The sequence below is a fragment of the Athene cunicularia genome (genome assembly GCF_003259725.1).
Source record: "Athene cunicularia isolate RWA chromosome 1 unlocalized genomic scaffold, athCun1 chr1_part1, whole genome shotgun sequence".
In the NCBI taxonomy this organism is placed as follows: domain Eukaryota; kingdom Metazoa; phylum Chordata; class Aves; order Strigiformes; family Strigidae; genus Athene; species Athene cunicularia.
The window spans coordinates 15,624,593-15,646,484 of NW_020799091.1; the positions used below are offsets into that span (position 1 = coordinate 15,624,593).

Genomic DNA, 21,892 nt, shown 5'->3' on the forward strand with positions numbered 1-21,892 from the left:
AAAGGGAGGCAAACTTCTCCTTTAAAGCATACATTACATTAATGTCTGTCTAAATCACAGAACAGTGTACCTCAAAAAACAAGCAGATTTTAAAATCATTATGCCTATGTGTGAAGAACCTGTTAACAGGGAAGTACACTTTCACATTAATCATAAGGAAATGTTGCCAAACAAACACAAGTTCTTTGTATCTCTAATTGTTGCCAAACCAAGAAAAGCTGTTTTACTATTTGAAATATCTTTAAAGCTATTACCTGCACTGTAAGTTTCAGAGAGGCATACACACTCCAAGCTATGTTAAGATGAGCTCGTTCAGATCTAACCCAATGTAGCCACAGAAGCGCAGCACTGTTACTGGGTCATCCCAGGGGGCTATAGGGACTACTGTCCTGACTCAAACTTGTCAACACCTATGAAAAATTATCAGAACATGACAAGTGCAGAGTGATACTTTTCCAGCTTTCTTTATTTCCAACTAGTTGTGACTCTGGGTCTTCTGAGGTGAAATATATATCACCTTCTGCTGAGCCCCATGTCCTGTGATACCCTCACTAGACTGTTACAGCTGCTTGAACTAACTGGTGTAAACCTGGAACAAGTAACTCCAATATTTGCTTCTCTCTTAATTGCCAGAGTATTTATGATCTTCTTTCTTTGCTAGATTATTGAAAGCTATGCAGTGGGTTGGTTCCTCAAACATTCATTGCACTGGAGAGGTTTTGTTGTAACCCTCAGGCACTAATTAATGACAGCGTACTTGTCTGCAGCTTTTTCCCTTGGTCTGCCAAAAACAAGGCAATGAAAAAACTGTCCTCTGACTCAGCATCAAGAGTCCTTATTCCCCTCTACATATACTTGACCTTGTTAAAAGAAACAAATTCATTAGCAAATTGGCATACAATGGATTCTTAAATATTTTTCGTAGGAACAGAACCAGTTCTGCTTAGTCTGGAGACATCTGGAAACCCTCCCCAAAAATTATTTCTAAAACTAACAGTTTTGATAATGTGTCATTTCGGTGAAGGTCACAAGTGGTGCTTCTGACGTCACCTCAGTCCAGTCCAATAGAGTTTAAAACAGAAGACACCATTGAAGCACATGATTTGGCTGACCACATTTCCACTCAGTTAGCCCTGTGCTGACACCAACAGCTGACAGCACACTGCAGCAGATCTGGATTACACACAGAACAGTGTTTGAACCTTTTTAATGAACTCTCACTGACTAAAAGGCTGCCTGAAAAAGGATTTGAGTCAAAGGCAAGGTAGGACAGCAGAGGGCCATGCAAGCTGGTGATGAGCAGTAGGCTGTGGGATGGTTAGGATGACTGAGTTTAAAGAGAACAGCTATCGGGAAGGGAAGAGGGCGCTGTAGCAGTTAAGGGCGTGATACAGATAAAACAAAGGCCTCTTTCAGGGCATTCGTGGGAAGGATGACAATGCCTGTTTATCCATATTAATCCATAGGGATTTTAATGCTGTAACTACCAAATCCTGAAGACTATAACCAATATGCCTGGGCATAATCCCATGGGGTAAATGGGAATCTTGCATGTAGAAAACACCTTAAAATTCCAACACAAGACAAAACAAAGGAATGGAAGAGGAGGAGTGTGGAGAGGGGGGACCAGTTAAGTTTTGATAGTCTAAACCCATAGTGACACATGCCAGCAACAGACAAAGATACGTATCCGGTTTTCATGCGCCAGTAAGGATTTCAGACGTGTCACATCAAATGTGGAAAAAACTGTAATTCCAGTAACAGCATTAGGCTATAAAGATATCACCTTCTGTTAGCCCAAACTAATGAGAGAACAGAAGTCACATTCTCTTTTTGGAACCTTGTCCCACTAAACTGGAAATATAGTCAGGAAATAGCTGCATCAGGATATGAGGGCATTATTGATAACATTCTCATTACTGTGCAAGACACATCAGGAGATGGACTTAGAAATGTCTGCGAACAGCATGAATTGAAATTAGTTCTTTATCTAGATGGCAAAATAAACTATATTCACATCTCACACTCACATTCATGCCTAACCCCCATGTCCTGTTGAGGGAACCACAATTACAGTTAAGATTTGCTCTTTCCTGGTGTTCTTGGAAAGGAAGCCACAGAAAATCTGGTATTACAGCCCTCTCTCACAGTAATTTCCAAAATTCTAGTGCTTTCTACAGTCTGTAAACCCGCTGTTTGGTTCTTATGCACACAGATTTGCTCTTTAGAGGTGCAGAATCACCTCTACCAAGTTTTTTTAATTAGCTTTTTTCTCCTTTTCCATTTTTGGGAAGGAGGAGGGGAGGGTCTAAAGAAGAAATTTTAGGAGGCTACCAAAGTTTCATATGACTTTCCTGTTTTCACAAGACCAAACTAAAAGTAGCCATCGGTTGCAATTTGGTCATAGCTCCAGAGGCATTTATGAAGTAATTTGGAGGAGTTCAGATGTCCACTAAACATAGACAAGGTTCTAAAACATGCATCTATTTCTCACTTTCTACTTCCACAAAAAAACGCACTTTTGATTCTTCTTGCAAAACATTGTTTAGAGCTTAGATTTCATTTTAATATTAGTGTTATGTGGGCTGTGCAATGATGATGCTTGTTAAGGTTAGCAAGAAAAACATGCAATTTTGTGTAATTTGCAGTTTTTAAGCATCTTTTCTGTGAAACAACACTGAGGTCCTTCACAATATGAAATGAGAAAATTATGACAGGCTCAAGAACAAACATTATGCTATTCTGGGCTTAATGGTACTCATTCACCTGGAGTGTAGGACATCAACTTTTGTCTAATGTGAGCTACGGAGACTAAGCTTTGGTTTATACACTCCACTTAACCACTGGCTGCTCTTAATGCCTTTTTCTTTCCAGAAATGCCATCCTAAACCACAGAACTTTTTATTCTATTAAAAGATGATTAAAATTAATGCATTTCACACGAAGTCTTGGTTTAAAAGAAACTGTGCTTCATATGCACGAAACATTTCACCAAAACCAAAGAAAATAAGAAATCTCAGATGGCTCTACTTTAAAGATCTGTCAAAAACATCAAAGAAGTGTAAGTTACCATGCTTTAAGTCAAGCCAAGTTACGCCCTATACTACCACTGTCCAGGATGCAATGGTCAGCCTCACTGAAAACTACATCAAAAACTCTGCACTGTTATAGACTGCAGTTTGTAGAGTGTGGCTCTGTAAATTTGTGTAGACATAAATGGAGAGATAGTTCTGCTATGAGAATAACCTCTCTCCATTCTGCAAGAGATACATTTGCAAACAATCATTTTGATTCTGAATGACTGTTCATTTCTTTCTAGTCATGAACAATCAGACCAAAAAACTTACTTGCTGTGTTCTCTGGGAAACAGATCTTTGCAAAATTAACCTCATCTCCTGTAAACAATAGTTTTCGTGCGTGAATAAGAGTGGGCTTTATTATTTAGCTATTTGCCATTCATTCTCATGCATTAAAAGTTTTTCTTCTGTCCAGGGAGCAAAAATGTCACATAATTTAGGTAACCAATACACACAATGCAACAAATGGCAAAAATCAAGGAAGAGCTCATGAAAAACAAAAAGGATAAAAATTCTTTGGCAAATGCTCAGAAATAATGAAAGCCGTGAGAACAGAAGGATGTTATAGTCTCCTCGATATGTTTGTAACTAGCAATTTCACAAGCTCCCTATGAGTCCATTGGGGAGGAAATGGCAGTATATAAGCAACCATAAAATGTTGTAGGGTAACCAGACTGAAATAGATACCATGACCTCAGTCACAGTAGACAGAATTTTTGCACTGTTTTGCTGGTTTTGTTATCTGAGCTAACCTAGCTATTAAATGCGCCATTCCTTCAGAAAAAGAAGTTGACATTTAGCTGCAGAGGTCTGTGACTAGGAACAGGCAGTAAATTAGATAAGAATGTAGGAACAACTGTACTGTATCAGACCAAAAGACCATCTAGTCCAGTACTGTGGCCCTGAAAGCAAATGTAACACTTGAACACAGCACCCAGTATGCGAGGGGATGGTACTCTGAGACAAATGGGGCTACATGAAGGGTTCAATGAAGCCTGGGAAAATTTTATTCTAATTATGGTAGAGGAAAGGTTTCAGAGAGTGCCAAGCAGAATGTAATAATCCTTTGTTCTCACCAAAAGTTTAAGAAAAGTAACTGTGAATTTTAATATCAAATAGCTTCCTAAGAGATGTGAGGTTTTGAGGTAAACACATACAGAAATAAAAAAAAAAACTAAGTTTGAACTACCCATCATCTTATTTTAATTTTCACCTTTGAGAAAGTTCTTATTCACAGAGAGCCCAGTAAAATGGAAACTGATAATGTGGAGTTAGAAATAATAGAACTGTCTTCATCCCACTATAAAATTTCACAGCCTACAACACCTTGTCCATGTTAAAATTAGCATGTGTTGAAATTAATTAGTGTTTAAGAGTTTATATAGGAAAAGGGAAGACTCAAACATTAATTTGGGAGACATTTTCACGTTATCTTAGTGCATATAAGCTAAGAATTTAAAATTACATCCTTCAAAAATATCCATCAATGTATTTACAGAAAGTCTTCAGGACTTCTCAGGCTTCCACAGCAGTTAAAGTTGAAATTGTGATTATCGCACTATCTAAAAATCTCATTCTCTTGAACACTTCTGTTATTGATTCTTCTTTCAAAAAAGTAGCTCCACTAACATATTTTGAACTTAACTTTTTAAATAATGATCTTTTAATCATGAAACATATGAACTATCAAAAAAAAAAACCCACCAAAATTACACGTTCAATGATCATTCTTACCTTTAGTCATAACAGCAGTTTGTAATACAATTGTGTGTGGGATGTGTACTTGGCTATTAAGTAATTTTCTAAGGTGAATAGCTGTTAGTATTCATTTCAGTAAGTCCAGACAGATATAGTTTTCTAAAGAGTCAAAAATAGACTAATTTAGCTTTTGTGAGTATCAGCTAAATGTATAGAAATTTGAAGGTCTGAAGTAATTTGGTAGGTGCAAGTCCTTCACTTTGTAATTAAACAAAACTAAGGTATATCCAGTTCTTATATAATACATATTGCTTACATGCATTAATAGTTGAAGAAACACCTGCTAGTTAAATATTTTTTTTAAAACATACTTAATACTTCAGGAAGCCAAGTGTCATAAACAAAAGCTCTCAAAGATTGGATTAGACCTTCAGAACCCTCCATTCTTTAGAAAAATCATTCCATGAAATATATAAAAAGAGAAATCCAGAGAGCTGATGAGCTGATTTTAATGCCTCAGAGACATTCCACATGCTTTTGGTTTTACATGCTACAGTTGTAGCACTTTGAGCAAATTCTTGAAGACAGACTTGTAATATAGAGAAGAACGCTGCTCAGTCTTTTGTATATGTATATATATATATATATATATATATATACACACACACACACACACACCTTCCAGTCTCCATAAACTGATAGACAGAGTTTTACTTAAGAAAATCAAAGGCTGAACAAAGGTAGCTGAATGCAAAAGATTTTCTACTCAACTCAAAGGATCTGAACTCATCTCCCAAACCACTTAGATGTACAAATGCATAGTTAGGTAATCAAGTTTGAAATGTTTCCACTATCTAGAAACCCTGACGGGTTTTGACTAAAATAATAGGAATTTTGGTCAAACAGACATGATATTTTCTAAGATGTTTTTTAAGATGTTTTCTAAGTACAAGCAACCCGTGTGCCATGAGATGATCACCTTTTCACAATATTGGAAAAAAAGTACAATAGCCAGTTACTGAAGATGGCCTATAGAAGCAGCTCTGTAAACTGGAAAAGATAAAAAAGACAAACACAAGATGCAAACAGAAATCACAAATAAATAAAAGACCAAACTCCTATAATCAGATACCATAAAACTAACTTTTTTTTTAATAGACTACTTACTTTAAAGTGTAGAGTAGTGGTTTTAATTGTTGTACTTGAGATGCCCCACAGATGCCTGATTTTCAGACCACAAAGCTCAATTATTTTCTGACAATCAGGCCACCTTCAGGTCACAGCATTTTTTTTCAGAAAAACACAGAAACACTTTTAGGAATAACAGGATAATAGTTGTGTCATTTCATAATATGTATTTGTCATTGTCACTGTCATAGATTACTCAAAAATCAAAAATAGATTTCTTTAAGGTAAGGTAACAGCCTGCTTCTTTTAAGTAAATCACATTGATGTTCCCAATAGAAATGGTAACTAATTCTGCAAAGTGTTCTTTGTGGCTACAGAGTGATTCCTAAAGGACCACCCTGCAGCAATAACCTTAAGTAATAACAGTAACAACAGCAGTTAGTTACTTTCCCAAAGAATTTTCGATCTGAATGGTAGATAAAAATTTCCCTATTTTTAGGACTCTTTTTCTTCTAGTGAAGATTTTCACTACTTTTTTTGCATCCATTTTCAAAATGTAGCACAAATGGACCTATTACAAAGTAAGCTGCTACAGAAAGAAAAAACAAGAATTTTACATAAAGATGACAGAAAAGATACATTTTTTAAAAGGCACACGGGGATTTAATTACTCACTTTCCATTACAATTAATGTAAGAGGTGTCACTACTTCCACAGACAACTGAAAATTTGCTCTTTGGTAAAGGACATGTTATGTCTTCCAGATGAACATCAAATTTTAATAATATATCCTCATATTACCTGGGACAGAGTAACCAAAGAGGCCATTACAGGCTAGGATGTGTATGGCTGGGGAGAAGCCTTGCTGGCTGGGGGTCCTGGTGGACAACAAGCTGCACAAGGGTCAGCAGCATGCTGCTGCAGCAACAAAGGCAAATTGGATCCTTGGCTGCATCTGCAGGGGCATCACTAGCAGAGATAGAGACATGATCGTCCCACTCAGAGAAGTGCTTTTGGGGCCACACCTGGAGTACTGTGTCCAGTGCTGGCCCTCACTATTCAGAAAAGATGTGGAGAAACTGGGGAGTGTCCAAAGGAAAGCCATGAAAATGAACAAAGGACTGAAAAACCTGCCCTATGAGGAAAGGCTGAAGGAGGTAGGTCTTTTCTCCCTGGGGAAGAAAAGACTTGGTGGGATCTCATCACAGTATTTCAGTACTTAAAGGGCAGCTACAAAGAGGACAGAGGCTCTCTCTCCATAAGGAGCCACATGAAGAGGACAAGGGGCAACGGTTATAACTTGCAAAAGGAGAGGTTTCATCTTGACATAAGAAAGAAATTTTTTACGTTGAGAACAATCAATCCCTAGAACAACCTCCCCAGGGATGTGGTGGAGTCCCCATTGCTGTAAGGTCAAGATGTGATGGACAGAGTGCTAGATAATCTCATCTAGGCTTCTTATCCCACAAAAACTTGGACCAGCTGATCTTTTGAGGTCTCTTCCAACCTGGGCTGTTCTATGACATTTCTATTCTATGACTTTTGATAAGCTTTGTTTCAATCAGTTTTTGATAATTTTATATATTAAGATAATGGTAAAGGCTTTAACCAGTATTACAATATTTAGCTATATGTCAAGAATTATCTTGCTCACTCTAGGAAAACTATATCCCAATAAGAAATTATCCAGGACCTTGTGTTTCCTGGTGTAGATATTTTGCAGGAGGGAAAAAAGGGATCTCAGAAATACATCACTCCCCATCGTCCTCCTCAGGGTTGATTATTTTCCTGTAACAAAGAGTCAAACCTAGACAAAAATTGCGTCTTTCTTCAGGAAAATTATCACTTGGGACCCTCCAATTTCTGCCAGGTGGGAGAAATCTCAGTATAACCTAATCCACTTTTGTTTATACCTCTTGTTCTTTTTATTGACCTAATCAAATAAGTCACATATTAGGAAGAAACTAAAGAGCCCTTTAATTAACTGAATATCCTTAGATTATTTGTGCCTTGTTTTCCCTTCTTCTCCATTCAAAACTGATGTCTTTGCCTCTATTCTCCTCTCTTTTTAAAACATTCAAGCAAAACCAAAACCCAAATACAAGATATACCAAAACGTGGAGATAATTGTTTTTTTAAAAAAAAAGTTCAGGTTATTCAGTATGAAGTCTCTGAAGATGATTATTTACACTGAATGACTTTTACCCTAGTTTAAATTTAAAGGAAGATATTTAAACAGAATAGTCTGTCACAAGTTCCTCTGAAGTACTGACATTTTTTCCAACTCTATGTCTCATATGAGAGGAAGCTGAAATACCATTAAACACTTAGTTTATGGATTTATTTATGACAGGAAATGCATTCTTCCTTAGGGTACTAAACTATTCTGAAACAGTTGAACAATGTTGCTGAACTTGTCAGCTTCAAACAGAAGGCCAAGTATAATCCTTCAGCATCCACCCACCCATTTGAACTATTCACTCAAATATAGCAGAGTGTAATGACGCACTGTTTAGCACAGAATAATGACAACAGTTATGTGATAGTTTTTTAACTGGTGCTTAAAACTGCAGACTTTGACTTTTCTTCTCAGAAGTGTATGTGTTGGAGAGAATGGGGGACAAAAAGAGAATTTCCATTAACAAATATACCTTATTCTTAATCCTGCAGAGGAGATACTGGCAGCTGCTTCTAAAAATCCCATAACTGTGGATGGCAGAGTATGGAGCCAGATCTGCATAAAGGTTAACGTATCTACAGGATTACCCAGTGGGGCTGAGAAAGACACTGTTGTCCCTGAGACAACCCACAGGCAGCTCTTCTGTGAAAGGCTCTGCTTGCAATGCAGTGTCAGAAAAGACAAGAAGTACTGAGGTGATCTTCCTTGCAACATGGAAAAGCTTTATGTCAAGGTGAATCTTTCCTGCAGTGAGCATAATCCTCTCAGCAAAATTATATTAAAGGGACAAGATAAATTATAGGTCATGGAGAGGAGAGCTATGCCCTTTAGATGTGCAACAGAAGTTTATGCACTATGAAAAAGTGCATGCAGTCCAGCTCCATTTTACTGGGTTTTGTTTCCTTACCCAAACTATTCGTGAAGTAGAAAACAAGGGAGAAGGAAGAAGGAGATGGAAAGAGTCCCTTTCTTGAATCCTTTCCTCCAGCCTGCATCAGGATGAAAGCAGAGGGAGCTATGTCACTGTCACCTAGTGCATGAGTGTCTGAGTTGCATTATCCAGGAGGATGTATTACTTCTGCACTCTGGAGGGCTCCTGGATGTGTAACACCATCTCCTTCTAAGGGAGAGTCAGATTTTCCATATTCACTGCCAAAATCTACAGTTTATGGCACATTATGGTCCCAGATAAAGTAAAGCATTTGGATTAGGGGACTTCACTGTTTGGACCCTTGGAATAGAGACAGAAAATGGAGGGATGTCAGCAATATAATTGTGGTTCTGAAACAAAAATATTACCCAGTTTAGAAAAGACAATGTACATAACTGAGATGACATTAATAAATATCACTAGCACTGGACAGAAGAGGCTTCCTTCATTTCAAAGCAGGCAGAACAAAAGCAGGTGCAGACAGCTGTGTCACTGAAGGGAGAGGCAGATGCTGTAGCAGTGCAGCACAGGGCAGCAGCTGCTTGACAGCATCTCAACAGCTGGAAACACAGACACTCAGGTAGCAACCACCTCTACAGCTGCAAAGGGCAAGCCAATTTCCCTCTAGGTCCGACTCAGAGGCCTCTGGGATCACCTGTGCCTATTAACTCAGTGAGGTGGCAATTCAAGCCTAGTAGCATTTTCTGTTCATTCTTACATGGTTGAACTCCATAAAAGCCAATAAAGCACTATTTTAATGCAAAATCTGTGCTTGTTTCTCAGAGTATTACTGCTTATCTTCTGTAAGTCCTTGTAGGTTTGTGTATTATCTCATATCACTACTTCTGAATTTCTGTGTAATGTTTTCCATCTCTTCTCCATCTCAGGAGATAAGAAAAATAGGCTTGTAGATGATAGTGGAAAACTGACTTAATTTTTACATGACAGGGAGACACAATAAAGGAAGAAGATAACAGATACATAGTACTTAGACAAAATAAGAGTTCAGCACTGAGCCACCCTGGGTTCCCTAGCCCAACTCTTTAAATATTCATGGATAATTTAAAATTATATAGGGTTATGTCTTTTTTTTTTTAATAAATATATAACATCACAATACTCATGGACACTCTCACTTTCTAAGGATTTTTCTCCATTATCTCCTTTGTAAACATTTAACAATGTCAACCTCTTAAAACTCCTGTATACACCACAGATTTAATTATTTATTCACCTGGTGGGTTGTGTTGCTGCTGTTCTTATTATTGCTTTCTTTTTGCCTGATTAAAGACTCAATGACAATAACAAAGTTTCAACCAAAATTTCAGCTTCAGCATGGAAGTTTTCCACTAACTGGAACTGTCAAAATCAGAATGTGGAATTCTGACAGCTGCACAATGTGCCCCAACCCAAGCCCAGTAACAAATCAGTATCACAGGATACTTTTTATCCTAGATAACCAAGAATGCACTTTTTCATAAAGGACACAACTTCAATGCTTTACTCTGTTTAAAGTCTGGAGCAAGTTTTTCTCTTATCAGAAATTTACCAAAATCTGGTAAATTTGCCTGATCAGAATGTGGCAAGCAAGTTCTATGGTAGTTTTTGGTTTTGATCATTCAGTGTTCTCAGTCAAAAAGTGTTTTCCATGGAAAATTCCCAACTAGCTCTACCACTAGCCAGTCATCTGGAGTATTACTTGGAGGCGTTTGTGTCTAGAACGACTGCTGAACCGTGAGAATCAAACCAGTGAGAGATGTCACACTGTGACCTTAGACCTAACCCCACAATCCAGCTGCACATCCTGTGGCCACAAATCCCACGTAGGAATCTAAATCTTGAAACTCTTGCTGGTTTTCCTTGTGTATGTACTTATACCACCTGGAGAAGGAAATGGAAGTATCTATCTGCTCACTGTGAGGCACTAGGACAAAGTTACAAGCTAGGTGCAGCCATCATAGTAAGGTTTTGACTGCCTTTGGATATATGTCTGAATTACAGAGGTATTTCTACAGTCAGCCCAATCCAAATACTGTGAGTCACAAATTGCTGTGAACATGTAGTCACTGTGAACTAATAATGGAAAAGTCCACAAGGTGCCCTGGGTAACAGCCCTGGTTTCTACAAGTATGCTTTATTTTTGCCATAAAGACAAGTATAGACAGAAAGGCACTTGTGTTTCTTACTTGCAAGACAATAATGTCAGAGTAAGAATGGCATGAGAGGAAAATGGCCAGATCCAAAGACAAAACCTCTTCTCAGTGATCTTCACATTATTAATTAGTGTTCTGCTCATTTTTCAGGTCTTTTCCTCCCAGCAATCAGAAAAATATCTTCATAAGCTTCTGATAAATTGAGCTTACACTGGGTTGCCAATCTGGATACCATGCCTTCGTCCTGCAATTGCAGGCACAGAAGACTGACCCTTATGTTGTGCAGGATGAAAACCTGGTAGCTTTGAAAAATCTACCTTTATCATCTACTGCAGACTTTAACTAGGTACCTGATTAAAACAACAAATGCATGTCACCTGAACAAACAACCAAACCTTTGGGAAACTTCCTTCTTCAGCAGAATAAATATCAATCTAATTTTTCAGACCAGCCTCTTCCACAAAGCTGCTGCTGTACACCCACTACTCCTATTAAGCCCCTCTTACCCTTGTTATTGCAAAACATATGCAGTAACACTGTCATACAGTGGGTGTAAAATATAATTGGATATGCCAAAGTCCCTTCAAAAGAACAGAAGTTACAAATAATGGGTGTGGGGCTTTTTTTTTTTTTATAGCAATTGGTAATTGCTTTAAGACAAAAGGAAGCACTTGAGTAAAAATGACTGGAGGACTGAGGAAAGTGGATTTTCACTTAGGGTAGCCTAACAAAACTTGTAATTTCCCAGATGCCTAGGGAGATGTGCTTCAATACAGATCAACTCTCATTTTGCATTTCCAAAGCAAATGGGCCAAACTGAGGTATGGTATCATGAATTCTCAAGTCCACGGAACCATCACCAGGGCTGACTTTGGCTCAGCATGTCCCAGGCATGCTCTCAAGAAAAAGTACAAAGCTTCCCCCAGAGACAAGCAGCTCTGAATGATCCCTAGAAGAGTTGTGCTGCCCTTATGTTGGTAAGCCTGTGAAACAACTCTTGTACTGGCTTGCTGGTAATTTTTAGTAAAAAAAGTGTCTTACTGCAAGTGTTTCTTTTGTGGAACTGTTTCTGTTTTTTTTCTTTTAACACAAGGGAATGTCTAATTTGAAGTTACGCAGCCTGAAATAGGATATTATATACCTTCGAGAGTCTGATGTAGACATTAGGTACAAGGCAAAGTTGCTAGGAGACCACAGATGGAGCAAGGAGCACTGCAGTAACGCAGCAGCTTTTCACACAGGACTGGTGAGAATGCCTGCATCAGCACTCAGCCTTTCACAATTTAAAACAAAACAGACCTTTTACTGCTTACGTAAAAGCGTACATTTGGTGAGGACCACTGAATTGTTATAAAACAGCATGCCACAATCTGATTTAAAAGGAAGGCAAGAAATACTGAAAAGGATTAAACAGACAGTACTCACTAATCTACTCTCTCTCACTGTATGTTTGGGAATGGCCCCTTCATTTAGAAACTAAAAAAACCCCATATATTCAAGCAAATGCTAGCACTTTCAACCTACTTATGTTCCAGACCCAAATGCCATATTACCGTAAGGCAAAGGGGAATACTTAATGAGCCAGCAGATGATGCTATGTACACTAATATTCATTGCCTATTCCATGTTATTTAGAAAAGTGTGTCACTCTCACTGTGGACATAAGCCATTACAATCCACAGAGTCCTTTTGTCTCTTCTGTATCCTTACTCATGAGGTAGAGTTCATGCTTATTAAAATTCATCACTTGGCAAGCAGAGATGAGACATTTATCAAACTCAGGCTTTCACTGTTCCATTCATCATGACCACAGGTATTTAAGTAGACAACACAAACCAAAACTAATGCAGCTGCATGGCTGTAAAGTCGTACAGCTTAGTCATGCTGCAGAAATGATTCTACTTGTAAAACACTATTTGTCACCTACATATGGGAAGTTGAAGTATAGAAAGTCTTGATAACATCTAAAATTCAAATGGGAAGGCTGTGATTGAACAAAGATTTGAACCTGTGTTTCGTCCAGCTCCTTCCAGTGGGGTTGTCCACCCTTCTGAGAGCTCATTAGCCTGTTCACCCTTGAGGTAGGGCCTATCTGACAAATATTCATTCAAATATTTCATTATAAGTAGACACTGAAAGCATATCAGATGAATACAGACTAAAACAGGTTTACTCTCTCCATTTAAAGAGAAAGCTACAGTAAGAAGTTTAGATGTAGGTGTTCACAATGTCAGTGTTTGAAATTAGATGAGGTTAATACCACCCTTCACATGAAATGGTCCCTCTGCTATGCTGTTCTTTCTCTAGCTGATAGATGAAGATCAGCTCTTGCGTTGATAGTGCTAATACTAGACTACACTGAGTGCAGTTTTTAAATCAAATAATAAAATAGGTTTGGCAATACACATCTGAAAGTTAGAAGCTGCAAGTGCATCACTCTATCTTGATAATAAACAACTAAGTCGAGCACCAGACTATGTGCCTTGTAAATACAAGGTCCCATCTACCTCACCTGAAAATAAATTAATTGAATTGAAGCCAGTATCAGCTAGAAGTTTCCTGCACTGCTCTATTTAGATTATTTCATAAACAGTCATTAGCAGGTGAGCAAAACGAAAGGTGAGGCTAAGTATTTGCTTCAGTTTGTGATTACATTATTCACAGGCCTAATTCTCATTTATTGTAACAAAATAATTTGACAGATACATGACATTTTTCTGCTGCAGAGGAACATATTTTAAAACATTTTGCATTACTGCGCTAGGGCCCAATCCTTATGTTTTAGACAGGAACACCTGAATAAAACAAATGTACATAATTGTAGTTCATTTCAGCAGCTTCATGTAAATCATTTACTTTTTCATCTTTGTGTTCCCAGTTCTGTAACTCTCCACAACCCTATCAGGACTACCTTCATACACTATAAGAATAAGCAGACAATCTTAGAGAATGACCTCTTGGGAAATCTCATTAGTCAAAACTAGGTATGTTCTGCCAGAGCAGCCCTTCTAACAATAAACTGAAAAGGAAGCCTTTCTGTTTCTTTGGGATATACACTGCACATTAATTAATTAGGCAAGATTTGAAGCATAATAAAAAGCAATGCCACCAATAATATCCTATGGGTTTTAACACATCAAATGAGATCTGCATTGTGACCTTTATCTCTAAAGGACAATGCTCTGAATAATTCTTACATCATTAACTCTAGCTATTAAAATTATTGTACTTCCACTTTATCTAGAAAAATAAGAGTAGTAAAATATAAAGCATATCATAAATTCAAGTAACACTTAAGTGCAGGAGGCAATTTTAAGTCAAAATTTTCAAACTACAAGTGTAGGACACTAGATATAATTAGTTGTACAGAACTTAAATCAAGCAACTGCTTCTGGACTAAAAAGTGTTTTGCCAAAAGGATGTAAATGTATATACAATTCTACATGCAGTGTCTGAGACAGAAGTTCTTCTTTTGTATTAAGGCCTTAGCTCATGCTAAAGGAATGGGATTTTGCCTCAAACAGAATAGAGTTTAAAAAAAAAAAAATCATACAGGGACCTGAAGCCTTCATCACTCACAGGAGAATGAGCAGCTCATTTTCTGCTACAAATATTTCTTTCAAAAAGAGCAGACTGTGTTACAACACTGATGATAGGATTTGTGGAGGCTGCTATAATATAGCTCGCTCCCTCTTTCTGCACAACATTTTTTCATTACCCTGCAAATCCAAGGCTATTCATGCAGGGAGCTATTCATAAGGAGTGCAGGCTCAGGGTCTCCATTCTGCTTATGCATTTCTGCTGCCTTTGGCTCTGCTGGAAGTGTCAAATGCCTGAGTACATGAGTACCATGAAGCTCTCATCAGCACACTATGAGCCCCAACTCAGGGGGTGGGAGCATTATCTGGATATAATCCAGACCTGTTGCATGCACTTTTGTCACCATCCTGAGGTCCATCACTACTTACTGGCCACACAAGCATTGCTCTAAGGGGCAGATGTTTTCATGAAGTGTACATGGCTGTACAAACAAAGTATTTTTGTGATCACTACAATGAGTATTTTCAAACAATAACTGTGTACTCAGATAACAAACTTCATTGGATTGTCTGCTAATGCACTTTATAGGTGAAAATCTTATCCTAAATTCCTATTTATGATATGGTATTTTTTCATTTGTTCATTTACTTTTTCTTCCTAACTTTGAGACTCTTAAGTGTCATTTAATAAGATATTTGCCACTATCGCAGGGATGAACATTTAAAGAGCTACAAAAAGTAAATATTTGCATTCTGCTGAATTCAGTCCTGAAACGACAACCAAATAAATCCATCTTCCATAAAACATAATCATAGACATATCTAATTGAGTAATCAACAAATAAAAAGCACTACACTTCATAACTGCAGTGAGGTTTCCCTAGAGCTGAAATCTCTGCTATGAGCACAACCCTAAGAGATCCATAATAACTCTAAAAAACATGTTGCCCCCTAAGTAATTAGTCTTTTAAACATGAATTGTATCAGTCACACCCCACAAACCTGGGGAATAACTTCTGAGCTCACAATTTACAGTGCTGACCTCAAGGAGCTTAAACAAGGGATATGCCTCTGGAAAAGAAATCCCTTGCAATCACCAAGGAGAATTCAGCATGTTTCTTACTAGAAAACGCAATCAGAACAGAATAACTGTGCTGTAATTGCTAGCTTACTAACAGAAACTGAACTTCAAATAACTGTGGTGTCATGTGCCTGAGAATGATTTCTTCCTATTTAATCAAGACTTATCAGCCAGTTGGAGGGTGGGGAGAAAACAGAACACTGTTGTTCACTCCTGAGATCACAAGGTCCCTTATTTTTAGGAATTATGTTTTGAAAAATTGTCTTGCACTAGTGAAGTAACTGTCTGTCTTTTTCAAAATAGCTACTGGACTATCCTGAAGGATAAAGTTGGAATTTAGTCACAGCAGCTCATGAAAGCTGTCAAAGACACCAAACATTGGCCATGAGGAAAGCTGCCCTCTGATTGCAAGTTCTCTTCAAATATCCAAATACTGACATAGGTTTTCCAACACAACAAAAGCTGCATCAGCATTCTGTATTCAACGCACTTGGCAAGGACTCAGAAAAATGCGACTCGTGCTCGTTAACATGAATCACAGGTAACAATTAAGGTCAGAATACTGCACTTGTTTTGCCTTTCATATCAACAGGACCAGCTCAAAGTACCACATTATAGTACAATTTAATTCACTGTTTAGAAGTCAAGTCATTTACAAACATATTATAGTCTACATTGTGTACTTTGTATCTAATGTTAATGAATATTTAAATATTTTAATGGCAATGCTTAACTGTAAAATGTGTCACACAGTAAATCTCCTATGACTGCTTCTGAGCTGAGTCTATAGTAACTGTTACACATACCTAGGTGTGCCTTAAACTTCAGGTAGATTACAGAACAAAGTCCAACTCCTGACTCCACACTGGGAAACCTATAAGTTAAATCCTGTATCTAACACTGTCCAAACACTTGAACACTGTCAGGCTTGGGACCATGACCACTTCCCTGGGAGCTTGTTTCAGTGCTTGATGTCTTCTTCCTAATATCCAACCTGAACCTCCCCTGACACAGCTTTAAGACTTTATTATGCACATGGAGTATTTGTTAACATTGTTAACTGTGGCATGATAAGCACCTTCATGGTTTTTAAGTGAAAAACTGACTGCTAATATAAGAATCACTCTAGCCAATTCAACATTGGCTGGAAGGTGAAGTCATACCAATTTAATTTAGAAATAATGCATGTTTTTAACTGTGACGATCATTGACGTAATCACTAAGAAAAAAATATGTTCTTTGCCATTTGTAGGAGGGCTCATCTGACAGAGTGAAGAAGCTTATAGTGTAGACATCCACATTTAGACTAAGTCCATAGACTTCACTTCCAGACAACTGAGAAAATACACATTTTTAGGGCGTGACTCATCTCATCCTAGAGTAGACGCCTAAACTGGGACAAATTAAAGTAGCCATCTTCAAAAGTCCTTATTTCAATAGTTTTACAGAGTAGAAATCCAAGCAAGAGGAACCCTAACCTTAATATATTTAAAATCAAATCAAGATACCTCTATGAAAGATAAGCTTTTGTAAACACTATTTACCAGGTTAGTTACAAAGGTAACAACATTTTACGATATCACCATCCCTCCTGCTCTGAAATGTATGTCCCCTAAAACTGAAGACAGGACAACTAACACCCATTGAAGATCTTCTCAGTACCTCTACTTTCAGTTTAAGTATGAACTGACTTTTTTCTTCTGAATTCTAAAGGAGGCTTATTAGCACTTCTTGAAAATATTTGGTTATTCATAGTGTTTTACTCTATGCAAGCATTTTTATTCTGCATTGTCTTCATAGTCTTTCTTTTATAGGTTTTCTTATGCAGCCACTGAAATCATGAGGAATTTTCTGAAAAATAGTGAGTGGAAATGAAAACAGCCACAAACTATGACTCCCAGAGTAAAACATACACCTTCAAAATTTCTCAATAACTGCAGTTATCACTCAAAAGAAAATGAAGATGGAAATGATCTGGAAGACAGCTCTCCCAGCATGTGACAATGTAGCTAGAATGTATTCAGCTATAGTCAGTGGTAAAATAGAGAAATCATCAAATAATCTAGAAAATCTATTTTAGTAGGATTAAATTAATACCCATTTGAAACAGTTTTATATCAAAAAATAAAAACGCTATGTCTTCTGTTATCTTCAGATAACATTTGTCTTTCAGTACTTATTTTAAGTTCGATGAATGTCCACATGAAGCTTTAAAATTTTTCTTCAAGATCCATAGTCCAAGATATTTCTTCTTTTGAATAAACAAATAAATATTTTTTAACATTAAAAAAAAAATCATCAGCAGCATAGATATCTAAAAATATTTTATCCAGAACCCAATATATTTTAATTTGAATATCACATTGCCATATTTCATGGAATTTCTAGCTTGATTTCCTTGCATCAATAATCTCCTTTTTGGGCAGAAGAATTCACTTGGATTAAATCTCTTTTGATTCACCATATACAAAGCGTTCAAGGAATACAGTTCAACATATAACCTAACAGAAAGGAGTTGGAACTCAGAAGTATACAATTTTATTGCTCAAGGAGCATCACAGCAACATCTTTGAATGTATTTTTAAAAATTTTATCTCCTTTCTGTCAAATTTTAAACCTTTAAACAGTCCTTCAATGTTTGGGGAATAAAATAATAATAATACAAAAAAGGCATTTTGGATGCAACCCTCTTTTTTTAACAGACATGAGGAACTGCAGTTTTCAAAGTGCATTTCAACCATGATGTAAATCATCCCATGGGAAGTCTGTCCAGCCTTTGCATTCAACTACATATGGCTTTCGTTATGGGCTTTAGACAGTGTTGAATAATTGTTCTACATAATTTCCCCCTTTTCTTTGAAAACAAAATGTTTGTATTATGGGAAGAACAATTTAACCAGAGAGAGGAGTGAGTACACATAATGAAAACAACGTGCAATCTGACCCTTGAAAAAGAAGGGCATAGATATCTCTCCATGTTTTTTCCTCCCTACTGAATCTCCACCTCCTATCGAAACATTATCAATTCCAAATGCCAGCAGCTCCAAGGCTGGTATAAGGTCAACATTAGCAGAACAGCAGTGGAACTCTGAAATGGTACAAAAGGACATGTGTTTTTCCACTTCCTGTTACCTCCTGTACCAATCTAGAAAGAACTGGAGTAGCATGGGAAGGAAGTACACTAACACTGAGAAAGAGCAGGCAGACTACATAATCTTCTTCTTTACAGGTCAACAGCTATTTAGAAAACATGTGTGTGGCCCCTGAGATCTATGGGTCTCTCCGAGTGCCTATATGCTAGCGCTGAAGTTCAGATCAGGACCCTAATTCTGAAGTGAATTTTCCTATTGCCATCACATACTGTGTTTTGGCTTGTAGCATGGGACAGTGCTGTTATATGAATTGTCTTCTTCTCACACTAAAATGAATTGGAAGAAGGGCTCCAGAAGTGCATCTGATGCACTCCAGACACAAATAGGCATTTGGTGCATAAAAGGCAACAGCTAGTCTGCACATTCTACTTGTGCTTACAAAACTAAAGCATAGCTTACATGATTATTGATGGGCACCAATGAAATAAATGTCCATAAACAAGACTGTGACATATTGATGAAATTTTAAATTCTTACAGAAATAAACAGATTTCAACTGACAGAACACAATGGAATTAATCAGGTCCAGGTACCACTGACTAGTTGCAAATAAAGAACAAAGGGGTTACCTTAATAGGGCTCCCATCTGGAGTGAGAACCTCTTCTGAAAGCTCCATCATCTTCAGTGCCATCAAGGCAATGGCTTTAGCATGACTAAGGCTTTTCTTATGGAGCCCTGCTGCAACACAGTACGCATCGCCTATTGTTTCCACCTGCAGCAATCAGACAAATCAAATGTTAAAGTATGATAATGAGAAGAGAACCCTACCATTAGTTACCTGCAATCAAATAGCATTGCTTAAAACATGTGAGCAAAACATCCATAAAATAAGCAATTAGACAACGGAGCATAATTAACCTGAGTTTGCAAACAGGTGCAGTCAAAACGTGACATGCAATTGCATAGTGGTTCATCACTATTATAACCAAAGATCATTTCATCTAGAACTGTGTTTGCCATCAGCTGAGAGATGACATTATTTTCCCATAGCATTAATATAGAAAACTATTTCCCTAATTGAGAAATTGCTTGCAGCTTTGTTTGACATTATCCTGGCGGAATTTGCTGTTGGGTAAGAATAGTGCTACATGATTATAATTCTTCATTATTATTATCTGCTCTGCTAGAAAACTGTATCAGGAAGAGAATTAGAAAAAGCAAAATATTACCATAAAAAACAGTGGAGAGTCTATAACTTCTCATTAGCAGGCAGCTCTTCCTTGTATAGGGATAATTTACAAATCCATGCTATTGCTGCAGACTTCAGATTGCACCTGCTTCTTATTTTCAAATAGGAACTGTTACCTCTCTCTACTATGCAGGCTACCTGACTGAAAATTCCCTGCCTTCAGGTATCAAGTTCAGCAGACTGATCCCCCTGGTCTCTTCAGACAGGTCTTACCTCTCTCTTATCCTTGATTTTCTATAAGAAAGCTGTCCTTCGGGGGGAAGCAGGAGCCAAAAAAAAAAAAACCACCAAAAAAACCAAACAAACAAAAAACCAGAAGCCCTCTGGCTCTGGATAAAGGTAGTCTGAGAAACAATGAAGCCCTCAAGTCCTACAGCTTTATTGATAGGATTGTGTTTTGCAGTCTGCTTGCCCACACATCTGCCACATGCTCTGCACACAGTCCATTAACACATGCCCAAGCAGACTCAAACCTCAAGGATGCATTTGGGTTTTGTTACATAACTAATCTGGCTTTCACCCTGTCCACAGCACTATAGGAATGACAGAAAAGGCTTCGAGAAAGACTAGGGTGAGAGGAAAGCATGCACTGAGCAAGGACTTTTATTCAGGGAAATAAATACAGCTGATTCTTCTCTCTGCAGAGATTCTACTAACATTAGTAGACCTGGACCTTCTCAGATTAATTTCTAGTCCTGACAAACAGAATTGGAAATAGTATCTCAAAAAGTAAGCACTACATGTAAATATACCCAGAGCATGAATCTAGAATAGCAGTATGAGCACATATGTCTGACCATCAAACTTAACAGAAGCTGCTACAAGCCCATTGTGAAGTTTGGCACCTTAGCCTTTCCTTCTGATTGTGCAGGCGGATAGATATAAGCAGCTGAGGGTTTCTCACAAGTTGAGAGCTGAGACACCTCTTAAAGCTCCCTTGTCACATTTGGAAGCTCCTAATAGTACTTGTATATAGAAGGAGAATGTAGGATATAGAAGGAACATGTAGGAGCAATCAATACTGCTGCCTGTCTGCCTATTTCACCCAAGATAATCTCAGGATCTGTCTACAAGCAGAGACTGCCAACTCCCTGCAGTTTAGGAGGTCGTCTTTCCAAAGACAAATGGATGGGAAAGTATATTGCAATGGCTGGTGAAAAATGTAGAAACTTGGGAAGAAAATACATGAGCATAGCGAGAAAAAGTATCAGAAGTCAACACAACACTCTGGATGGCTAAGAAATAAGTGGTAAAAATTCTCTAAATCAAAAGGAAGAATTAGCAGAGACCCAAATGACTGCACACTGTCATTCTTAAAAATTGTGGATGAACATAACCAGTTTGAATAAAAATAAAGGGGTTACTACAAAAACAGGTAATTCTATGATGTCAAATACAAATACTGCTTATTGTTGAATGATTTAATTTCAGAATGATCTTTCCACTAAAGTTCATTGCATTACACAACTGTAAGCAAGTATAGATCTGTGACCATATACTGAAATGTTCAGGCAAACCTACTTACTTCTTTAGTTTCACCCCCTTTGGAAATTTCCATAGCAGTGTAAACTAATTTAACAGCTAAATTACACTCATTGAATGAGTAGCATCATTAGAGTTGCATTGTACATATTTGTGTACTACCAGAAAAATGAGACTGATGATGCCTGATGTTAACCTTATTCTGAAAATAAAAATTAATACCACTCTAGGATACTCTTTAAAGTGCTTGTTCCTATTAATTTCCTCTGACAGTAATACTGG

At 37.5% G+C, this 21,892-nt stretch overlaps 1 protein-coding gene across 1 annotated transcript in view; it reads right to left on the minus strand.

Moving 5' to 3' along the window:
* Positions 1-21,892, minus strand: part of GUCY1A2 (guanylate cyclase 1 soluble subunit alpha 2) — a 177,551-nt gene that overhangs the window by 45,163 nt on the left and 110,496 nt on the right. The window contains exon 6 of the mRNA XM_026856787.1: positions 19,508-19,651. Coding sequence (XP_026712588.1) covers positions 19,508-19,651 — 144 coding nt within the window. The remainder of the gene's footprint in view (positions 1-19,507; positions 19,652-21,892) is intronic.